At 35.2% G+C, this 25184-nt stretch overlaps 1 protein-coding gene across 8 annotated transcripts in view; it reads right to left on the bottom strand.

Moving 5' to 3' along the window:
- The window catches only part of DMXL1 (Dmx like 1), a 144176-nt gene that overhangs the window by 88983 nt on the left and 30009 nt on the right, over positions 1–25184 (bottom strand). For 7 of the 8 annotated variants that reach the window (XR_007134574.1, XR_007134573.1, XM_047778479.1 and 4 more), the window contains exons 6-17: positions 23324–23390; positions 21873–22051; positions 16670–16859; positions 14986–15154; positions 11313–11525; positions 8429–8682; positions 7628–8312; positions 7416–7537; positions 5078–5167; positions 4895–4997; positions 2143–2262; positions 1356–1577 (exon numbers count right to left, since the gene is read on the bottom strand). Coding sequence is in view for 6 of the 8 variants with exons in the window: in XM_047778479.1 (XP_047634435.1) it covers positions 1356–1577; positions 2143–2262; positions 4895–4997; positions 5078–5167; positions 7416–7537; positions 7628–8312; positions 8429–8682; positions 11313–11525; positions 14986–15154; positions 16670–16859; positions 21873–22051; positions 23324–23390 (2414 nt within the window). In the remaining 2 variants the exon portion in view is untranslated. The remainder of the gene's footprint in view (positions 1–1355; positions 1578–2142; positions 2263–4894; positions 4998–5077; positions 5168–7415; positions 7538–7627; positions 8313–8428; positions 8683–11312; positions 11526–14985; positions 15155–16669; positions 16860–21872; positions 22052–23323; positions 23391–25184) is intronic. The other variant, XM_047778475.1, reaches the window with a different exon arrangement.

Genomic DNA, 25184 nt, shown 5'->3' with positions numbered 1-25184 from the left:
GTCGGGTTTGTTAACTGCTGAGCCATGATGGGAACTCCCGTCATATACTTTTTAACATTAGAATTCAATAATGAAGATTACACTGGTCTGGCTAAGGACAACAGCTCTTAAAATTGTGTCAATACTAGTCTTACTGTTTCAAGCTTTCATTTTCCTTGTATTGATTTTTCTTTCATTAAAATACAAAAAAAAAAATCCAGAATGTAAAAATTATCAGAACACTGTTAATGTTCCCACTAACTTCTGCAATTAGAAAATATTAAGTACCTGATAACATGGTAAACTGAAAAATACTCAAAGTAATCAGTTAAAAAAAAAAGATAGATAAGAAGAAAAGACCAAAAACCCACAGTGTGACTCTGAAAATGAAAGAATTAAGTGATAAAAAGATGGATTTTTGTGTTGGTTTTCTTGATACCCTAGAACAGTGACTCTTGATTTTATGTATATTGGAATCACCTGGAAGGCTTGCCAAAACAAGACTGCTGGCTCCACCCCACAGTGTGTGATTCAGTAAGTCTAGGGTATGGTCCAAGAACTTTTATTTCTAATAAGTGACCAAACAATGCTGATGCCACTATTCTGGGGACCATATTTTGAGAACCACTGCCCTAGGATAAGATGATAAATATGCATCAAGAACCACACACTTGGAATCCTTTACAGCACACAGCTCCAGGCAGAACAACCAGTATTATCCAAGCTGGGAAATAAGGTACAACCCCATTATTATCTCCCTGGAAACTTTCACTTGGTCTCCACAAAAGAGTAATAAAAACTTGTTTTAGAAATCAATATTTAAGACTAAAACTGGCTGACAAATGACAGAGAACGTTATGGGAAATTTAAAATTTTAAATTTTAATTTAGGTTAATTAAAGATATTCTTTCCATATCTGCTTCTGTGTGGATTTAAAAAGCAGGAGTGGCCTCTATTTTTTAAATGATTTTTATTTTTTCCATCATAGCTGGTTTACAGTGTTCTGCCAATTTTCTATTGTACAGCAAGGTTACCCAGTCACACATGCGTGTATACATTCTTTTATTTTTAAATACACAGTAAGCACTCAGGTATTACAAAGTTTGGTTGCTCTCCTCAAAAAATTTACAAACATGGGACTTCCCATCATGGCTCCGTGGTTAATGAACCCAACTAGTATCCATGTGGAAGCGGGTTCACCTGGCCCCTGCTTAGTGGGTTAAGGATCCCGTGTTGCCGTGAGGTGCAGTGTAGGTCGCAGATGCGGCTTAGATCCTGTGTTGCTGTGGCAGCTGCAGCTTGGATCTGGGAACTTCCATATGCCACTGGTGCGGCCCTAAAAAGACAAAAGACAGTAACAACAAAAAATTACAAACCTGCTGATGGCTTAACACTTATTATCTCAACTCCTTCTGGCAAATGCAACTCTTGGCTATAAACCATTTCTGAAGACAGAGTCAACTTGCTGGTACTCTGAAGATTTGCTCTGCAAGCCTGATACTTCTGTGAAAAAGGGGATAAGATCTTCTCTGGAGAAGAAGAATAATGTTCTTCTGGCTGCCAAACTGCTTCAGATATTTTTGTATCTACATTTTCATCTATATAACATAAAAGAACCAAAAAGTAAGAGGGAAACACTATAAACATTGTAATTGCTTCATTTTACAATTCAAAACTGTCTTACAGGAGTTCCCATCATGTCTCAGTGGTAACAAATCCAACTAGGATCCGTGAGGATGCCTGATCCCTGACCTCACTCAGTGGGTTAAGGATCCAGCATTGCTATGAGCTGTGGTGTAGGTCACAGATGCATCTCGGATCCTCTGTTGCTATGGCTGTGGCATAGGCCAACAGCTATAGATAGGTCCAATTGGCCCCCTAGTCTGGGAATTTCCATATGCCACAGTGTGGCCTGCAGTGTGGCGTAAAAAGCAAAATAAAAACAAAAACAAAAACAAAAAAACAAACAAAACCTGTCTTATAAAAGATGAAGTAAACATGTTATGATCCTTCACAGCAAAAAAATCAGAATTTCTTTAGCAGAAAAACACTACAAATACCCTTTCTTAATGAGAATAATTTTTTAAAAATATCCACAAAATTATCTAACCATATATAATTTTTAAATTTAAGCTTAAGGTTAAATAAAACTACAAAACTCACCCAATGAGACAGGAATGGACTTTAAGTGCAAATTCCACATGTGTAACATTGAACGGTTATCTTGGGTGCACTCTATTACAATTAGGTAGAATTTTTCAGAAAATCCATTAGGTGAGCTACCTGTTGGTACAACATTATTATGAGATAACTTAATAAACACCCAATTAAATAATTCAAAATTCTTAAAGTTCCAAAGTGGAATGTAATCAACTTTATTTACCACATGAATTTGTACTACCTTAAAATTTTAACAATTATATGTATGCTATGGTTAAATTTCATTATTGAATTGACAAGCTTAAAAAAGTTACATATTATAGTCATCACCCGTAACATTGTTCATACAGATGAGACCAGATTAACTAGGTCATGCCTTTTTTTTTTTGGTCTTTTTGTCTTTTTAGGGCTGCACCTGAAGCATATGAACGTTCCCAGGCTAGGGGTATGATCAGAGCTGTTGCTGCCAGCATATGCCACAGCCACAGCAACGCCAGATCCGAGCCACGTCTGCGACCTACACCACAGTTCACAGCAACACCAAATCCTTAACCCATGGAGTGAGGCCAGGGATCGAACCCACAACCTCATGGTTCCTAGTCAGATTCATTTCTGCTGCGCCATGATGGTAATTCCTTGTAGATCATTTCTGAAGCATATGAACTGTGTGATAGATACTTTAACTCAACATGTCATGATGAACACTGTGTTGCCAAATTTTAAAGTAAATAAGACTCCTAAGGGAATGACCTATTAAAGACGTCTGTAAGAACCAAAATATAAATATTCATTATACGACATATTATTGAAGAAATTTTTTCTTAGTGAAAGCCACACAATTTTAGCAGCACAGAGGTTGCTCAAAGTAGTCTAAAACAAGGTATCTATCTAAAATATATCACAAAATCGGTGGTTAATCATTGCCTGAAAAAAATGAACTTTTTCAAATGATGGACTTTAACTCAAGTTTCGTTAATTATATAAGCTGGTCTGCATTATGTATAAAATTATATGAAGAAAAATTACATTAACTACACAAATCATAGAAATGTGAAAAAATCACAGAGAAACTATTATTAGAGTGTGATGGTTTTGTCCTTTTTGAAATTTGCAAAGTAAAAAAGTTTTCCAAAAAATTGGGAAAGAAGGATAACCATAAATATCTTAAATCATATTGTTTTAAGAGACTAAATGAAAAAGTAACTTTAGTAATATATCATGGCTGAGTTAGGCATTTACATTTTAAGAGTTAAGAGAAAGGAAAGGATAAGAGATCACAATATAAGAAAAAAAGAGCAGAAATCAATCTATCTCTGATCATTTTAATTAGCAAGAAAGAATGCTCCAATAATGAAAATATCTGTAAAACACCTTTTTCTTGACACTAGAGCAAAATAAGATGAAAGTATAGTCCCTTGGTATTTTTTTGGAAATTCTGATAATGAAAATAATAGTTCCTGAGGTAAAGTCAGTAACAATTACCTGAGTATTTGAAGAAAAATTAGAAAAATTATTTAGTCTTAAAGAGAAAAAGTTAAAAATTGAAGAATCACAGAAAAGAAAATACTAGAATGAAGAGTGTAGCAAAAATCAACCTTAAGCATAGTAATTTCCTTAAAAAGTCTTAGAGACTTGGATTGTTAACATTTTAAAATTTGTATTAATATTTTAATGCAAAAAAGGGAAAAATAACACTTTGTTGATATAAACAACTCTTTATCCTGTACCTGACATCCTTTTTTTCTCCTTTTTCATATCTTTCAATCATTGTATTTAGGGGTTATAAAAACACTATAAGTATTTTTTTCACAGTTCATGCATTCTCAAGGACAACAATAGAAGACTAAGAAAGCAGTGGTAAGAAATTAGACATTCAACATAAAAAAAAAAACAAAAAAGTACTTATCAAAGATGAGGAAACATGAAAAAAAGTGAATAAACAATGTACAAAAGACAAATAATCTGGAATACAGAATGTAGTTATTAATATAACTTGAGGCTTGATAACTGACTTTTTAAAAATGACTTTTATTTTTTCCATTATAGTTGGTTTACAGAGTTCTGTCAATTTCCTACTGTACAGCAAAGTGCCTCAGTCATGTATATATACATTCTTTTTCTCACATTATCCTCCATCGCAAGTGACTAGATAATAGTTTCCTATCCTATACAGCAGGAATGACAACTGACTTTTAAAACAATAAGCACCCACTGTACAGTTCCTTGGTAAATAGTTTTTGAGTTTGGTTTGGCTCTGTAATTGAAAATGATAACCAATATATTTTAGCTTTACTTTGTCCTGTTTTCCTTTATGCAAAATGATAGTTAACACTAGGTGGAGGAGTTTAATATTATTTTTAAAACTTTAATTATAAAAGTATTCATTAAGACAGCAATTATAACTTCAAGTTTAAACCTAATTCTTTAAATTGTAGATTTCTAAAAGGTTAGGTGTCAATATTATCCACATAGTTAGGCCCGGACTCCTCCTATGCAAAGAGTACTCATACATTAATGATAAAGAACATGCCTATTATGCATTTTAAAAAAAATAACTGACAAATCCCTTTAATTTTTTCACTGTTATTGCTTTGATAATAAAAAGATACCAATATCTATTAAATATCTCAAATGTACATAGGAAAAATTTAACCTCAAATAGCTAGGAAATATTGTATCAAATTATCTTTATTAACTGCCTAACATACTCTACATCTTATTTCTCATTAGATTAAAAAAAAAAATTCTTTTTTACCTGCATCAGAAGATAGTCTGTGTTTTCCCAAATTTTTCTTCTCAAGATTATTCAAAATGAAATCTTCTTGAAAAACATGAAGCAGTTGGGTTTTTCTGCCCTGCTGAATGTAAATAAATACCAATGTAAATTGACATATATATTATTTGCCTAAAGCAAAGTGGACAGGAAAAGAATACTTACAAGTTTGGTAATGGGATCTAATGCGATAATGCATCCAGGCCTGGCTGTTGACTGTTGACTTACAATGTTAAACACTTCACCAACATATTTCTGTTTTTGAAAAAAATAGATACCTCCTTTATTAAACAATTAAAAAACAATAACAAATGATGTAAAATTTCAGGCATAAAATATAATAATAAATAAGTTCAAGTGAGACTAAATAAGTGCACAAGTTCCTTTCATTATAAACATTCTAGGATTTTACTAGGGAATTACATAGGAATGAAGAGTCACAGTACACTTGGTACAGAGAAAAACAAAAGCAATGCCTGGTGATTGTTAAGGGGAAAAAGTATTTTATATAACTAAGTGTGAAAGATTGACTTCGATCTCATGGAAATGTTCTAAGAATCAATGCTTTTTAAGCATTAATTTTGACAAAGCTAAAAAACAAGTTCACAAACTGTTTACATATGCTGATTTCTTAAGCCACTTATCTCCTGACTGCTCTAAAGTCACACTGTTAAATTAGATCTTCATCATACTTGATCTATCAGCAGCATTTGATTCTACTGATTACCACCTCCCCCTTGAAATAATTTTCTTCATTTTGGCTTCCATTAGACACCACATTCATGCAATTTTTAACAATGGAATGCCCCAGGGCTCAATCCTTCTATCATTTCTACCTTTCAACTATATGCTCTCCCTCAGTGATCTTATTCAGCTCCACAAATTTATAACCTGTCAACCACTTATTTGCTATTTTCAGCCCAGGCTGCAGTCTCAAGTTCAGAGCTTACTAGAGCTCTTAGATATCAAACAGGCATTTCAAAATTAACATTTCCAAAGCCAGGCCCTTGTATTTCCCTGCTTCTCAAAATCAGCTGCTTAGACTTTTTTCTCAACTTCTCACACAAACTCCATTTCTAGTCCAATCCTCACTACTCACATTCAAAACACATCTAGATTTGACCAAATCTTATCATCTTTATTGCTACCACTTGCTACCATTCTAAGTGCCTCTGACTACAGTAATAGCTTCCTGAAGTGATCGCTCTGATACCACTTAAGCTTCCCAAGTCTTATCTAAATAGTAACCAAAGCGATCCTTTTAAAGCCCAACTCACTGTCATTCTCTTCAAGAGTTTCCTTTTCTTATCTGACCAGGCTAACTTTCTGACTTTATCTCTGGCTACTCTCCACCTCACTCACTCTGTACCATCCACAATAGCCTCCTTGCCATTCCTTACACACCAAACATGCTCTGCTCTCAGGATCTTTGTACTGGCTGCTCTTCTTCCTGAAATACTCTTATCTCTAAATATCCATATAGGTAGCTCCTTCATTTCCTTTAGGTTTTTACTGCAATGGTACCATTTCACTGAGGCTTTCCCTGACCAGCACTTTAGCTGGCACTCCCCACTACATATGCAACACTTTCTCCAAAGTATTTATTAATATATTTTTACCTTTTACCTATATTCCTTCACTAGAATGTTAGCTCATATATTTATCTGTTTTGCTCACAGCTACATTCCCAGCACTTAAAACAATTACTGAAAAATAGAAGGCCCTAAACACAGAGGCTTCTACAGTTACGCTGTATACGTGTTTTCAAAAAACTTTGTGTTCTGCAAAACCATGCAATAATAATAACTTAGGAAGAAAACAAGACTGGAGCAGACCACTGACAACTCTGCAACTCTGCAACCAGAACATTAACAAAGGCATTAATTGGTAGTTGAGAAGACTGGTTGAATCTCCTAAACAACAAGCTCAGTATGGCTGAAGGTGACCTCAGGGCATATTTTAAAACATCAAACCCAAAAGAATGGAAATACTGGCTGGAGGTGCTTAGACACTGCATATGGTGGGTAGCTATTAGTTGGGCACAGGAACAAGTGCCCTTTGTCCTAAGAAAAAAACCTTTGCAATGGTGTTGAAAGGACTTTTGCCGATAGTGCAACCATCCTGAAAGCTTTTTTCTTTCTTCGTTAAGATTAAAATTCCACTCCTGTTATTTTACCTTCTCTTGCTAAAAAAACCTATAGATGAACCAACATAACTTCTACACTATACTGCCAATAGTCACCATTGATCTCTGAGTGAAGAAGTATTACAGAAATGCAGATTGTAGGACATTAGACTCTACTTTTGTGAGAAATTAAAGATATGGTTTCTTTTTAAAGGTGGTTAAGAGCACTGTAAGAGTACAATGCAAATGTGAAAAAAATAAAAATAGACACATTTTATTATAAATTATATGTTACAATTGTAGAACATGCTCAATAAGTATAAATTAAGTACTAAAAACATCATATTATATTCTTAGTTTTAAAAGCCAATTACTTACAGAAATTTCAGGATTGGAAAGCTCATACAAAAGTTTCTTGGCATCAATAACTGCTTCATATAATCTCAGATACTGCCCATCACTTGCTACAAAGCATGCACTAGGAGAATTGCAGTACGCACCTAGAAGTATTTTTAAAACATATGAAATTTAACCTTTAAGCAATAATGTCAGAAAATCTAAATTTCCCAAATAAAAACCAGAATGCTTACCTAGACAGTAACTGGGTATAAGAGTTGGAAGCCATGCCACATTGGAAAATGCAGAAACATGAAGAGAATTAATTCGAGCAAGCTCAGAAACACCTCCAGAAAAAGACAATGGCCCAACTGGATCAACTCTCCAAAGAATAAGCTCACTGTAAACTGCATTGGGATCCTGAAGGGCCATATCAATAGTTCTTTTATTCTGTTGTCCCAAAGAACATTCTTCAGTATTCACAGCATCATAAGGTTGCTTTTGGTTATCAACATCTGGTGTCCTTAATGCATTATGGTGTGACGTTGTCAGCAATAATGGTAATACTGAATGACAAGCTAAATCATTAAGATGAAAGCGATGACCACAGTATCTGGATTTGTGGGAAATACTGAGAACTGTAGAAAAAGCAGATTCTTCAGCAAAACTGACCAACCATTGATTCAGGGAGCCATCAGCATGCTTTGAGATCATCATGACATTAGGGGTAAAAATACTTAATTTTAAACTATTAGTGGATTTACTGTGACCAGAAGAGATAAGCATTGACGTGGAACGTGTCAGGCTGGAAGGTTTTTGTTTCCCTTGTTGAATAGCCAGGTCGACATTCTTCGTACAGGCATACATCACTATGCTTCTACAGAGAGAGTTTGCATCACCTGTGGGGAAAGCTACAGGAATTCTGGAAACAAAGGACACCTAGAAGTAAGAAAATAAACGTTAAAATGCATGAAATTATAAAAAGAGGTTTTACAGAACAGTACTAACCTAACATTTAACAAAAAGCAGCTCTCCAAAGATCATAAAAATTGTACCTGTACTTGACGAAACATACCAGGCTGGTATTCGTCCAGCCAATCCACATGCCAAACTAGCAAAGAACCATCCATGGGATGAATACTGAATAGCATGTCTGCATTTTTACTCCATTCTGAGAGAAGTACTTCAATCTGATGATCAATGGCAGCTGAGGGCAATGGTACGAAATTTGAATTTGGTACCAATTTATCATTGCCCAATTCCTTCTTTTCATGATTTACTTTCAGATCATCAACACCGTCATCCATTTCTACAAGCAAAAGGTTCATAATCCAAGTAAGTGCAATCAGCTACTACTATGAATGAAGAAATATTTATAAATATGCATTCAAGATGAAAAACACAGGTTTTCATATAAATAAGAAATGGGTTTCCCTTGAAAAATACCTGCTCCAGGAATACAAGGCCATTGAAGTTAACTCTGTAATCAGGAAGAAGGCTTAAAGGGCTGAGTCAGTGGATTATTAGTATAAGGACTAATATTGGACTGGAAAATAGGTAAACTAATTTCTAAACTCAGATATACCACAAATAACTACACAGAAGTAAGACTACTTCCCTGGATCTTAGCTTTGCTCCTATTAAAATGATGGAATTGGGGGAATTCCCATTTTGGCATAGAGGAAACGAATCCAACTAGTATCCATGAGGATGTAAGTTCGATCCCTGGCCATACTCAGTGGGTCAGGGATCCAGCGTTGTTGTGAGCTGTGGTGTAGGTCGCTATGATCCCGTGTTGCTGTGGTTGTGGTGTAGGCTGGCAGCTATAGCTCTGATCCGACCCCTAGCCTGGAGCTTCCATATGACAAGGGTATGGCCCTAAAAAACTAAGCAATAAATAAAATAAATTAAATTAAACAACAGAGTTGGAATTGGGCTGAATTTTTAAAATATATTTGGAATGTAATGTGTACTTTCCTCATAGTATCAGATCCAAAAAACCTGAGTACTACATTAGCTTTCCTCTAGGTATAAGCACTTAAAACTGATATGACATCTTAAAGAAACCATTTTAAAGAAATACATTAATAGTGCCCGAACTCCAGATGTTCTTTAACACACAGGTAATTAAAAATAAACTAGTACGCCAACTTATTGATAGAGGTAAATATGTATATTCTGACCTCTATGTCAAATATCCTAGCCCCTGTTCCTGATTAGAAATACAGAGCCTTTCTTGAAATTCCCACTGTGGTGCAGGGGGTTAGGAATCCAACTTCAGCAGCTCAGGTTGCTGCAGAGGTGGGGGTTCAATCCCTAGCCTGGCACGAAAGGTTAAAGGATCTGGTGTTGTCACAATCGCAGTGAAGGTAGCAGCTGCAGCTCAGATTCAATCCCTGGCCCAGGAGCTTCCATATACCAGGTTAAAAAAAAAAAAAGAAAAAGAAAAGAAAAGAAATATAGAGCCTTTCTTAAAGAGACTCTCAAAAACTGTGAGACTGTTTACCAGATTTTAAAAAATTAGTCAAGACATATAAATCATTAAGAAAAAGAACAACAGAAAATTTGGCAAAAGGCATGAAGAGGTAAACCACAAAAGGGCTAAGGTAATTCTGTTCAATTTTAACTTGAGAAAATACAAAGTAAAATAAGACGCCATTTGCCTATACCAACTGAGCAAAAAGCAATATAACGAGATCCAGTGTGGGAGTTTCCTGATGGCCTAAGCTTTTAAGGACTTGGCATTGTCACTGCTATGGCTCTGGTACAACTCCTTGCCTGGGAACCTCTATAATCCAAGAGTACAACCAAAACTAAATAAATAAACAAGTCCCCGGAGTACAACTTCAATTTTTTTTTTTTTAGGGCTGCACATGCAGCACATAGATGTTCCCAGGCTAAGGGGTCAAATCAGAGCTATAGCTGCCAGCCTACGCCACAGCCATAGCAATGCCAGACCTGAGCCGTGTCTGAGACCTATACCGGATCCTTAACTCACTGAGTGAGGCCAGGGATTGAACCCACAACCTCATGGTTCCTAGTCGGATTCATTTCTGCTGTGCCACAAAGGGAACTCCCCCAGAGTACAACTTTTTCAAAAACTACCTTTATACATATATTTGTATGAACCCAGAAAAGAATAAATCTGGAAGGACACTCATCCCAAACTTAACAATACAGAAACTTTATACTGTCTATAGAGTTTGATTTTTTTTTTCTAATGAGCACATATAATCTTACAAATAAAATAAAACTTTCTAAAAACAATAACATTTTTGGATATCCTGCTGTGGTGCAGTGGGTTAATGATCTGACTTGTCTCTGTGGAGGCACTGGTTTGATCCTTGGCCCAGAGCAGTGGGTTAAGGATCCAGTATTGCTGCAGCTGTGGCTCAGGTCACAGCTCTGACTCAGACTCAATCTCTGGCCCAGGAACTTCTGTATGTCATTTGTGCGTCTGGCAAAAAAATTTTTTTTTTTTGCTTGCTCTTTCAACTCCACTGAGGCTAAATTCACAGAAGTTCAATGCAGAGCTTAAGGTCTTGATATAATGCTTCTCAAACTTTAATATATATACAAATCACTGGGAATTTCATTAAATTTCAGATTCTCGTTCAGTAGCTCTAGGTGGAGTTTGAGACTGTGCATCCCTAACAATGTCAGTGCTGCTAGTCCACAAATAGTCCTCTAAGTAGTAAGGTCATTGTGGCTGATAGAAACAGTAGTACAGAGAATTCTAAAGTCCCGTATCATCATGAGGAAGAAAGCCTGGTGGAAAAAGAACATCTACACTGGATTATTATGAGCAACTTCAAATATGCATGACACTACTGCAATTTTGACCGTTACTTCTAACAGTAGCTGGTATTACCCTAATATAAAAATCTTCGCTATTTTGAACAAAAATTTATATTTTTTTATCCTTCTTAAAAGCTTTACCTTCATCAGATTTTACATCTGCCTGATTAGAGTCTTCTACACTGGTCTCAGAAGATGGTTGTTCAAAACTTTTTCTAAGTTGTTGTAAAAAGACTTCCACGGATAAAGTAAAATGCAACTCTTTATTATTTAGCCAGTGTACCACAAAAGGTCCACTCTTCTCTTCATTTTCACTTAGACTCAGGGATGTAATAGAAGGAAGAAGCGGAATGTCTAGAAAGAGCAATAAGAATAAAACAATTAAAATTTTTATCATTTTAGCATACAGAACATTCAGGTCTCATTTTTATTATACACTATTACATTTATCTTTAAACCTCTGACATATATTTTATTTAACCTATAATGAAGACTCCAAATATAATGGTTGCAACAATTATTATTAAAGAAAACAGACATAAATGGTAAATTTAACTTACTTATTATAAAGATAAAATACATTCTAGTCATACAGCCTAACTTATTTATACACACATACATGTATATTTTTCTTTGATTCTATAAAATATTCTCATTAAGAAATATGCCTATAATTTGCAGACGTGTTAATAGGGTAGTCTTCATAATTTACATACAAACTTTGGTTAGAAAGTATTTTAACCTGATCTATCATTAAAAATGTCATCATCAAGTTGTCAATAGAACTAGTGATATGTTTATCTCATAGCGACAATTTTCTTTTACTTAGATATTACTTATTTATTAGCACCAAGGTTGAAGTTAGAAAAGTATGAAATTGAGGTTCCCTTCTTATATTCAAGAAAGGTATTTAAGACAAACCAACTCGGCTGGAAAAAAATTGTTCAAGAGTTCCCGTTGTGGCTCAGCGGTAATGAACCTGCTACCCATGAGGACACAGGTTTGATCCCTGGCCTCGATCAGTGGGTTAAGAATCTGGCATTGGAGGTCGCAGATGTGGCTCGGGTACCGCATTGCTGTGGCTGTGGTATGCCAGCAGCTCCAATTCAATCCCCGTCCTGGGAACTTCTCGTGGCCCTAAATAAAAAGAAAAAAAAAAATTTTTTTCCTTGACATTACTTTTGATATCACTGGTGAACTAAGTATACTGAAGCACAAATTCAGAGTGAACTGTGAAAACATGATAATCCTTAATTAACAGAGGTAAAGAAAAAAAATTATCTATTAAATTAAATCCAAATCTAGATCGCACTAGTGTCTGCTGAACAGTAAAGGCTGGAATGGATTAAGAAAAGGTAAATAATTTTCTCCAGAACAAATCTGTTGATTTTTTTTAAAAAAAGGGATAAATAATTTGAGTTATATGTTCAAACACAGTCTACTGTTAGACACCAACAGAATCAGTACTATATGGGATGAACAATAAAGGAAAGGATAAAAGAATCTTCTCTGTGTCCCTTGTATTGTAGGCGGGTTCTAAGTGTTGACAGACATTATCTAATGTCCCTTGTATTGTAGGCGGGTTCTAAGTGTTGACAGACATTATCTAATCCAAGAGCTCTGTTTCTAACTATATATTCTTTTTTTTTTTTGTCTTTTGTCTTTTTTGTTGTTGTTGTTGTTGTTGTTGCTATTTCTTGGGCCACTCCCGCGGCATATGGAGGTTCCCAGGCCAGGGGTTGCATCGGAGCTGTAGCCACCGGCCTACGCCAGAGCCACAGCAACGCAGGATCCAGGATCCGAGCCGCGTCTGCAACCTACACCACAGCTCACGGCAACACCAGATCCTTAACCCACTGAGCAAGGGCAGGGACCGAACCCGCAACCTCATGGTTCCTAGTCGGATTCGTTAACCACTGCGCCACGACGGGAACTCCCTATATATTCTTTAGTAGAATTATTTGACTAATATTTATCTACCCCCTACCTGGTTATATGATTCATGAGTACAAGGATCACACGGTTTTGATCACTACCTTATCTCCAGTTTCTTCCACCATCTCTAGTTCCTATACTGGCACAGACAACACTCAATAAAAGCCCTGAAGGGTTGAACTCCCAATCTCATTCTTCCTAGGTGGATACACAATAGTGCCCCCAAGAAACTTAATGGTTTCAACTTACAACCAACCCAAAAGAGATAAGCAATGTATGAACAATATCACAGGCTTAGTTGCTGCGTACACAATAAGGAGGGGCTTATGTTGACTTTTAGCAGAAGCTTTCTGGCTGAAAAGAAACTCACTTTTCTTTTGGCTCCTGACCTCACTCAAATAAGTTGGTAAAGTCATTTTTATGAGAAATCTTCATGGAAAGAGTATAAGAACTAGAACTAAAAGAACATATTATCATGAACTCCTCTCCTGTCTACTTCTATTGATGGACAAATAAGTTGAAGCCAAATCTGAACTGGGCCTTGAGAAAGAAACAGAACATTGAGAAACGTTATTCTAACAGATCTAATTTAGGGAAAGTAATTCTCCACACGGTCTAATATAGCTCCTAATATTACTATTTTCCTTTGAATTATTCTATATGTATCATTTTTTCTTAGGTTCATACAATCTAAAGAAAGGTTTTCGAGTTTTCCTTATTGGGAGGTAGTCATAGAGATGCTACATTGAAACTTAGGGTTTCTTCTCCCCTAATACCTCAGCCTTTTTCCATAAAAGTAAGAATTTGAGCTTTCTTTATTCTCAAAATATTGTCCTTTACTCAGCAGATACTTTCAAAATTATTCCAAAGATCTTAGAGTTGCCTGCAGATACTATAAAACTCACAGTATGTTTTTAAAAGATAATAATATAATCTTTAATAAAAATTATTCAATATTCTCACATTTACATTTTCTTGGCTCACTGATTTTTTTAAACCTGAGACTGTTGAAAATCAAATAAAAACTAAAAAAAATAAGAATACTCTTCACTCCTACCACAAATACTTCCACACTTTAATTGATCAAAGCATTTCTCACTTTAATTCAAGTAACTAGTGGACCATATCTATTGCTGTATTTCCTTGAAGAATGCAATAGTCCAAATCCAGTGTGCTATGTGGACACAGGTTATGCATAATTTATGTTTAAGAATATCTCAAAGTATACAAAGACTTGATGACAATAGTGGTTGTCTTCTGAGGAGGAAGACTCAAGTGGGATAGAGGTGAAAGAAGCATATCATATAAAATATTGTTTCTAACTTTTTTCCCCAGTAATATTTTAAAGTTCCACTATAAATGATCCAACTGTGCCCACTTAGTTTTTAAACTCACAGAAAAGACCTAATAAGCACTTAAATCTTTAAATTCATAGATAGATCCTTCAATCTGTTTCACAGCATACATGTGACTACAGAGATAAGTTTCTTAATTCCTCTAATTGTAACTTCTACATATTTCTGCTCAATTTCTGAAATGGCTCCAAATATCAAGTATAAAACACACTGGTTTTATTTCAACAACTACACAATAATTATAAAATATTAGTCTGAGGTGTTAACCTCTAGGTTAAGTACTAGCTCAGATCTTAATTTTTGAATAAACTAAAACAGATTATCTAAATGACCTATCAAGGTCGAAAATCATAGCCTTAAAAAGCAAACGAGTAAACAAAAGCTTCTTTTTGTGTAATCAGTGAGCTAGCTACAATAAAAAGTTAAGAAAGTCAACTACAATTTTTTACTTATTCAAAATGTAAAAGTATAACTTATTTGTTATAGTCAACTTGAAAAGCATTTTCTGAACAGTGCTTTATTACCTGTGGCTGGGTTGATGCTGGCTGCAATATGAAAGTGGCAAAGTGCATTGGCATGCAGTGGAGTGTTCCTGTGAACCTGATGAGGATCTTGCTGATGTGGCAGGTATCCAGTATGTGCTACAAGTGCAAGGGATCTCCTACGACCCCTACGAAAATGTTTCAGATTTACCTGTGTGAACAAAAACACAAAGTCAAACAATGCAAAACAAAGTAAAACTAATGCCTATGTTGTCATAAGCATATAGGTATAGGTTACATAATGACTATCAGACATTACACATATCCTATTTCAAATAAGTTTATATGAACAAATACCTTGCAGTATTTTTGTACAGCAAACTTAAAACTTGAAATAAGCTTGGAACTTAGATGAACTCTTCTTTTAACCATCAAGTAATCCTTTAAATTTTATTTAATATTTTCTAATAATTTATCAAACTTAATAAAGTTTACAATTTGCCTGTGGAAAATGATGTCTCTACGCATACTGCTCTCTTTGAATCACAATTTGCTTCCTATGACCATAAAACACTGAATATTATCATTATACATTAGGATTATATTTCATAGTTTACAATGTACTCTCACATAGATCATCTTGTTTGATCCATAAGGCAGACAATGCAAATATTGTTATTCTCATCTCTCATATGATAAAATAGTTTATACAGAACCCAAAGTCACCTAAAAGTGAAATGAGAGTCTTCAAGTTCCCAGTCAAGGACTTCTTTCAATTATTATTACATACAACCATTCTATCAGCTGTTGAGTCTCTATACAATATATACTTAATTATATACTGTGCCATTAGAGCACTGCCTAAGTTTGATAAATAGTTGCTCCATAATCATATAAAACATTCAAAGATAAATCATTTTTAGGTCATTTTCTATTTTCAATATTAGGAAAATAATAAGAAATATCTGTCTATGTTTAATTAGCCCCAACATCAAAAAACGACTTTTACTTTCCATACTATAATAATTAATAAAATAAAAAATTCAATTTCTTGGGGCTTCTAAAGAAAACAAATACAGATCAGATTTTAATAAACCACTCTAATCATTCTTGTAATAATGACAGCACAAAAGTTCTAAAGAATATAATAAATTATTTTTACAGTCAATTCTTTGCATTCTCAGATCTTTATTTTATATTTTGGCTAAGTCAAGTATAATCACCCTTTTGTTATCATCTGTTAACCTAAGCTCCTGTCATAGCTCAACGGAAATGAATCTGACTAGCATCCATGAGGATGCAGGTTTGATCCCTGGCCTTGCTCAGTGGATTAAGGATCTGGTGTTGCCGTGAGCTATGGTGTAAGTTGCAGATGCAGCTTGAATCCCACGTTCCTGTGGCTGTGGTGTAGGCTGGCGGCTCCTGCTCTGATTTGACCCCTAGTCTGGGAATCTCCGTATGCCACTGGTACAGACCTAAAAAAACAAAAAAATAAAAATAAAAAAAAGGTTAACTTCATAATCAGAGACAGTTTTATTCTAGACAAAATTCTTCAGAATACTTGAACCCAAAAAAACTGAAAATTTTCTGAGAATTGTTTTCCTAAGACACATATATTTTTTCATAACTATCCATGACTTTGAATATTAAGATGAATGTTAAAAAAAGGCCATGTTAAAAAAGGTTTTAAAACTTGTAGGAAATAACATCTAACAAAAACACTCACATCTAAAGCATTGTGAACTCGTTCTTTACTGGTAACATTTCTCTTGAAGTTATTTGTTAAATTAATTGGTTCAGTCCAATGGCTGCAGTCACCTCCATAGAGTAAACAATCATTTGGTAAAAATGTCTCTACCCAAAGACGACATACATTATCTTTGCAGCACGTCAACAGTACATTACATACAGAAGCCCTAAGGAATAAAAAGATTTTAGAGGCAAAAATATAAATTTCTCATGGTATCACATTCTACAATGTTTCTGTAATTATTTAAATGTACACAACTAAGGTATCAATGGAGAAAATGTTAATATACATTTATGCAACACATTTAGTCAAAACCATTACTATTGAGTTGGGCATTTTATTTCATCACAGCAAATGCCTGCTAACCTATTTCTCTTCTATCTAGAACTCAGTAGTTCCTGTATCAATAATCTAAGATTCTTCAGATATCCAAAAAACTGAGATCATGCCATAATCGCTCTATTAATAAGCAAAGAAAAAACCCTTCATCTTCTAATAAAATTTTCTGATTCATTCAGTAGCTGCTTATTTGAATCATTTCATAATGTTTCATTTTTACTTCCTGTAAAGGTACATACATGCACACTTGTCATTAATAAAATGCAGTAACTATTTAATACACTTACTGTCTCCTTTCCTAAGATAGGATGCTAAAAGCAGTCAGGTTCAAGAACAGAACACTCATGATAAAATATGTATTAGCCACCTCCTTCCTCAGTCATTCTTGAGTTTCAGGGAATTTACTGTCTTGCCACCCCACAAAATAAAAGCAAAACAGGAATTCCCTTGTGAAATAGTGGGTTAAGGATCTGGTATTGTCACTGCTGTGGCTCACATTCAATCCCTGGCCTGGGAACTTTCACACGCCATGGATGTAGACAATAAATAAATAAATAAATAAATAAATAAAACCCAAACAATTACATATACTTTAATATACCCTATAAGCATCAAGAGCTCAAAGGTTGAAGCCCTACCAGCAACAACTACCTTTCTATTGCATAACTCAGCGAATTCAGAAAAAAAAAAGTTGCTATGTCTTGTAACAGACATTTATTCAAAAAGTATCTAGCTGACTAAAAAAGAACAATCAGTACAAAGTTTCTATCATAACTTAGTAAGCTAAAAATAATAAAATTAAAATATTCTGTACTAGTCATTTTTTAAAGCATATCTGCCTGATTTTAAAAGAACAACAGCAAAGGGAACACAGCATGTTTTGTCTTGGTAGCTCTCTCCTTCAGGTTCTCTCCTCTGTTCTAACAGCTCTCTCCCTCCCCCTTCTTCCCCATGTCTACATCTCTGCTTTTCTCCCCATTCCATCCACTCTCTGGTCTTCTCTCCCTCTGCCTTCTCCTAAAATTCTCTGCTTCTCAGCCTCTCTAAGCCACGCTCCCTTTCCACCTTTCCTTTTATCTCTCACCTCTACATCTCCTATGGCCCCTCCTTCTTCTTAACTTACCTCTGTTTCTCCTTCCTTTCCGCATCCTTACATCTCTCCCTCCTCCATTTTTTCTCTTTTTCCCTCTATCCCACTCTGACCTTTTCCTTTCTCCTTCCCTCTTTTTTTTTAGTTTCTCTCTAGTACATTCACATACACACAGGCAGTGGCCATGAGATTAAAAAATAAACAGAAACAGAAGAAAACACATCACAAGCAATATGGAAAGTTCAAAGTTCATAGTGCCCGTCAGTAAATGACAGAATGGGAAGCCTTATAAAAGAAAAAGCAGAAGATAGGAGACTAAAGGGCTGAAAAGATGGCAATCAGGGGAGGTACAGGAACTTAGGCAAGTCCAACAAAATGAGCTAGAAAGGTGCACTCAGAAGCATGGACAGGGCTTAGACCGTGGAGTGTGGGCAGCAGCCCCAAGGTGACTCTCTTCAGGATACCACACCTCACAAATAGTACAAATAGCTAGCAGGTAATATAAGCATGTCATGGAAGAAAAACCTCAGTGTATCTGAGGCATTTCTCAGGCAATAACTCCCTTCCTCACCTCTTCATCAAAGTATTTTATTATCTCTTCAATAAGCATATCATATTCAGGTATAGCACCCCCCAAATACAACCTTATTGAGGGCAACTGTATGATGGTTAAGTGTCTGCAAAACCTGTCCTATCTTGCTATGTTTGGTTTTTGTCCTTTTGCCTTTTCTGGGGCTGCTCCCATGGCATATGGAGATTCTCAGGCTAGGGGTCTAATCAGAGCTGTAGCCGCTGGCCTACGTCAGAGCCACAGCAACATGGGATCCAAGCCGCGTCTGCAACCTACACCATAGCTCACGGCAACACCAGATCCTTAACCCACTGAGCAAGGCCAGGGATCGAACCACTTCACCACAATGGGAACTCCAAACTAAGATGGTTTTGAAACCAGTTATGTAGAATCCTTTTTTTGGAGCTTTTTGGAGATATAACCAAACCTCCCAACCTGCCCTACATTCATCAATTTTTAATGTATATACAAGTATATGCTCATTACAAACATTTCCTGAATCCTCTCTCAAGCCAGCAGACCCCTTGAATAAAGTATTACCATTTGACTGAGCACCTTAATTTCATGTGAAAAACAAAGCACCTATTTCACTCACTGAAGATGCAATATCAGAGAGAACAACAGTCTTTGGTAAGATCTCTTTCATTCTCATGAAAAAGGGTCAACTTTCCCACTACATATCTGTAGGCACCTGGTAAAATAAAAATGAAAACTAAAAGAACTAAGGGAGATTATTATTCTTTAATATGGATCCGAAAGTGAAGTCCTAGAAATCTCTAAAAAGATGCCATGACTAACAGCAAAGTCTAGTTCTATATCACAGTTCCCAATGCTGCATAATTTAGTTGATAACAGAAGAATGAACATAGGCATGGGGAAAAATAAACCTGCTATGTCTTTTTGTTGTCACCAGGTATTGGTAATGCCCCAGTTTAAGCTACTGCTTCTGCTTATGATCACTTCTACAAACACTGAGTGAACTAGGTTGGGAGCAGATGTTACTGCCCTCTCTCAAAAGAAACAATACTTTATAAGGCTTTTTTTTTTAGTATTCTGGTGGTCTGTCTGCATATTAAAATATATGGAGTATCAGAAGAAATCAGCCTTCAGGTGTTCCCGTCGTGGCACAGAGGAAACAAATCTGACTAGGAACCATGAGGTTGTGGGTTTGATCCCTGGCCTCAATTAGTGGTTAAGAATTTGGTGTTGTTGTGAGGTATGGTGTACATTGCAGACGCAGCTCGGATCCCGTGTTTCTGTGGCTGTGGTGTAGGTCGGCAGCTGTAGCTCTGATTAGACCCCTAGCCTGGGAACTTCCATGTGCCACGAGTGCAGCCCTAAAAAGATGATATTAAAAAAAAAAAAAAAAAGGAAGACGAAATCAGCCTTCAAAATAATACAATCTTCTGATAGTTTTAAAAGTTTTATAGTTTCTGATGACAGTTTTTTTTTTTTAATTGGGGTCATTTACAACCTTTAAAAGGAAAGTTAACATATGCCATAGCTCACTCTATTCTAAACACATTTTTGTACATGTGGGCAATAGTCTCAAAGTTACCAGAGCAATAGTTCTCAAAGTGAAGCTAGTATGAGGATGCTTTTGCCAACAATATACATTGTCAGCACCACTCTCTCTTAGCCCCAAAACTGTGAAACACACCCCTAACAAAAGTACCACACTGTTCCCAGTGTGTCCTACTTTTATGTTTTGTTAGGTTGCAGGGCTGCAGTAGGAAGAATGCTAACTACTGCACCAGAAAATAGCTCAAAAAAAAAAAAAAAAAAAAACCAAAAAAACTAGGTGTACTACTGATGAGTAAATGTCATTACACACTTGTCCAAACCTATATAATGCACAAAACCAAGAGTGAATCATAATGTAAACTATGGGTTTTAGATGATAAAAATGTGTTGACATAGGCTCATCAACTGTAACAAATGTACTGCTCTAGTGGAGGATGTTGATGATAGGGGAGGTTGGGCATGAAGGGTTATATGGAAAATCGCTGGGAACCTTAAACTGCTCTAAAATAAAAAGTCTAATATAAAATAACTTTTTAAAAAGATCTAATAAAAAGATCTAAGTATACTATTCTGGCTCAGAGAGCAAAACTAGTCAAAAATTATCCAAGTACACTACAATGGTTCAGTTTAAGAAATCTCAGATGACAAAAAGATAAAGGAAAAATTGTACTGCTCCACGGTGTGGCTAAACTGAAAACAGCCGTGTGGAATAAAAAAAAAAATCTGATACTTAAGTAATATAATATCTTTGTAAATTACTAAATGTAGGCAAAAACTCAATGGGATAGCAAAGTCTTACAAGGACTAAAGGAAAGAAAAGAACTGCTAACAGGTGTGCTTGTGCATGCATGTACAGGTTAAACTAATACAAAGTTCAGGACATTATAGAATGTATTAAACATGCTCTTTTCCTCAATTAAAGAAATATTTGAGGCCTCATGGTATACTCTCTCAATGAACCTGTGTTTTCTTTTTAAGTAAAAAATAAAAGGAAGTCAGAGGAAATATATAGAGAAGGTACAAGGTAAATGAGTGAAATGTGAGAAAGTTGATGCAAATGGTAATGTGGAGAATGATTAAGAATGAAAGAATTGGAGAGTTCCCATTGAGGCTCAGTGGTTAATGAATCTGACTAGGAATCATGAGGTTGTGGGTTCAATCCCTGACCTCGCTCAGTAGGTTAAGGATCTGGTGATGCTGTGAGCTGTGGTGTAGGTCACAGACGTGGCTCGGATCCTGTGTTGCTGTGGCTCTGGTGGAGGCCGGCACCTACAGCTCCAATTCCACCCCTAGCCTGGGAACATCCACATGCCGTGGGTTCAGCCCTAGAAAAGACAAAAAAAAAAAAAAGAGAGAAAAAAAGAAATGAAAGAATTGGATACACAACACAGAGAAGAAAAAGATACACAATGCTATTTCTTAAAGACATCTGATTTAGAGGTAAATTATCCTTGCACATAGCTCTCCTCTTAAGCATCAATCATATTTAACCCATGGCCAGACACATGCATCCCAAGAACTATATAATATTATGTATTACTTGAATCTTCATAGGCAAAAGACCTATAGCAATGGATTCTCAAAGTCAGAAAAGTAATCCGAGTCACAAAGATGACATTCTCTTAACACATGGGAAAAATGACTAATCCACTGACCTAGGCATATATTTGCTTGTTTTACGCCAGGAAAATCCATTCACAGCTCGAGGATGGGCCAGATATACAAAAGAAAAGTCAATTTCTCCTTGGGATTGTTTTTCAGAACTTTTATCTGGAGAGGTAACAGCTGTCCGCCAGTTTTCTACATTATACCATACCTTTAAAAGACAGTCATCCTAAGGGGGAAAAAACCAAAAACAGAAAATATCAAGGACAGAATTAAATTAAAACTAAGTCAAAAAGCAAAAGTAAGATTTTTATCCCTAATTAAAGGAAACGAGGCATGTGAGGAGGGCTTAACCATGAAGGAATTAAGAAAATCTGATTCTAATACTTTTCTATTAATATTACTTAATTGTGCTCCAAATATTAAGGTATGTAAATGTGGGTGTTTTGCAAGGTTGGTTCAAGGAAAAGGTCAGTTACCATTTGGTACAGAAAATAAAGTCATTCAGGAAAGAACTAAAGATAAAGTTAAGGGTTCATTTTTCCACTTATTCAAATACCAAATAAGAAAGCATTAATACTAGGAGACTTAGATGGCTAATTTTTCAAAACAAAAAACAGTTTTTATGAATTATCATGTGAAAGTTCAAAGAAAATGTTGAAGATGATAATAACCAGTTAGCAACTACTACTATATAAAATATTCTAAGTACAATCAAAATTGCATCTCCTAATCTGAGAAGGAAAACAAGAACAAGGGAGACTAGAATGTACCAGATTCTGCTCTTAGGCCATTAACTGCATTTCCAATGCTGACTGTAAAGTTAATCAGATTAAAGACCTATACTTTTCACTAAAAAAACCTCACTGAGGATTTAAGGCATATCTCATATTCTTAGTATGCATGTTTTGACCTATGGGAACAATAATTTTAGACTATAAATTGTATATAAACTACCATGTGAAGCAATGATGAAAAAAGAATTTCAAGGGAATACATTATTCTGAAATCAACATGTAATAACAAAGAAAACAGTTATCACATGTCTTTCTAGAAAGTCCGTAAATTCTTTTACTTTATATATAACCTAATATATCAGCTAAGAAATATAAAAACTAGCTATAGTTTATTATTGACAGTAATACTACATCTAAGACACTGTGCCTGACACTTTACATACACTGTCTAAACTAATCACATGATATTGGATATTACCATCCTCACTTTATACATGAGAAAAGCAAGGCTCAAAGAGATTAACTACTTGTCCAAGATCAAAAAGTTGGTAAATGGCAAATTTATATACCCAGATCTACCTTTAGTTTATGCTGTTTCAATTATATCATACTGCCTTTTAACAAAATAATATTTAGCCAATTTTTGCTACTTAACATTTTTAACAGAAAATATTTTCAACTTAAAGAATAAAGCTAGTTAATTTTTTTCTTAAGTTTCAAAATAACCAGAGACACAATTTGACAATAATATTTTCATAAATTACCTTCCCAGCAGTGGCAAAAAATTCTCCATCAGGTGAAAATTTCATTAAATAAACTTGGGAAGCAGTTCTATAAATTAAACAAAGAATAATTTTCAAGAAAAATTAAATGAGTGAATACAACATTACTTCAAATTATATTTGGTAATTTGCTTCAAATAGAAAATTTTGTAATAACACAAGTTTCATACTCACTTTTAAGTATATCTCAAAATATAAAATAAAAAGTAGAAAACTTTAAATAAAAAAAGTACTTTTTTAATGCAAAAATACACCTAAGAATCATGTAAGGAATGACTCAGTCTTTCTTTCTTTTTTTTTTTTTTCTTTTTAGGGCATATGGAAGTTTCCAGGCTAGGGGTTGAATCAGCCACAGCAACACAGGATCCGAGCTACATCTGAGACTTACACCACAGTTCATGGCAATGCCCAATCCCTTACCCACTGAGCGAAGGCAGGGATCAAACCCACATTTTCTTGGATACTAGTTAGGTTCTTAACACACTGAGGCACAACGGGAACTCCAGAAACGACTCAGACTTAAAAGCTTAAGACAAGAAAGCCACAGGGGTCATTCACTTAAAATGTGAGAAAGAGAGAAAGCTTTCGTATTTTAATCTGGAAATCTAATTTCCAGAGGCTTGAATACTTATATCCCATTTTCATTGATGATAAATTAGTATTTTAAAATGAATTCTACCTTAAGGTAGAATTTGCACAATTAAAGATTATCAGGTTAATGGGAGACTTGCAACCATTGTGGATTTGGCCTTCTAAGTCACCAACATACTTGGTGCATATTTGTCTTTTCTTTTCCAAGGAGCTTTGGCTCATTTCTCTTCATTGCCTTCCCTCTGGCTACCTATATATATTGATCCAGAAACTTCTCACTATCATCGTTTCCTTTTTTTTTTACTCAAGTTCATGCTTAGATTCATTATAAACTATTTGTAAAGAAAGTCAAAGAGGAATTCTGTCACAGTTTATTCCAAATAAAAATAACTCTTCTTCCTATTTTAAATGTAATAAATACATAATAGAGAATACTGACAAAAATGGGTGAAAAAAATAAAATCTTCTATAGCTTCACCAATACCACAACACCTATTCTTAGGCAAAACCACTGTTAACATATTAATACACAGACTTCCAAATCCTCTCTTATGTCAGGAACAAAATGGAAACCAAGGTCATAGTTACAAGTTTTTTTTTGCAATATTTATTTTAAAATATGTCATGAGCAAAAACGGTACAACGAACATTTTTGCACGTACATTTTTATGTATCTGGTTAATGCTAATATCTTTAAAGTAAATAATTAAAAGTGCTTGATCTCTGTGATTGTGACCTTGTTGCCCCTACAGTCTTAAAAGAGTAGCTACAGAAGTCCTTTAAAGAGGGAATTGGATTTCACACCCCTTCTGCTCAAAACCCCCAAGAGCTTCCCAACTCAGAATAAAAGGCAAAAGTCTCACAATAACCTAGAAGCTGACTCCTCATTCTGATCACTGCCCCTACCACTCCTCACTCTGTTCACTTTACTCAAGCTACAAGCTAAGCACACTTTTACCTCAGAGTCTTAAACTAGTTCCCTCTTCCTACAACATTCTTCTCACAGAGATGTGCACATATTGCTTACTCACTCACTTTCTACAGGTCTATGTATTCAAGAGTTACCCCCACTCTTCTTCCCTTATCCTACTTACTTCTCTATCTTACTTTCTGGTCTTCATCTAACACATACATGCAGTGTTTTAAATGCACCACAAATGAAAAGAATCTGAGAGAGAATGGATATGTGTTTATGTATGACTGGGTCAATTTGTAGCACAGCAGAAATTATCACAGTTTTGTAAATCAACTA

The sequence above is a fragment of the Phacochoerus africanus genome, chromosome 4, assembly GCF_016906955.1.
Source record: "Phacochoerus africanus isolate WHEZ1 chromosome 4, ROS_Pafr_v1, whole genome shotgun sequence".
NCBI lineage: Eukaryota > Metazoa > Chordata > Mammalia > Artiodactyla > Suidae > Phacochoerus > Phacochoerus africanus.
The sequence above is the reverse complement of the archived record's forward strand: the minus strand, read 5'-3'. Positions and strand labels throughout refer to the sequence as shown.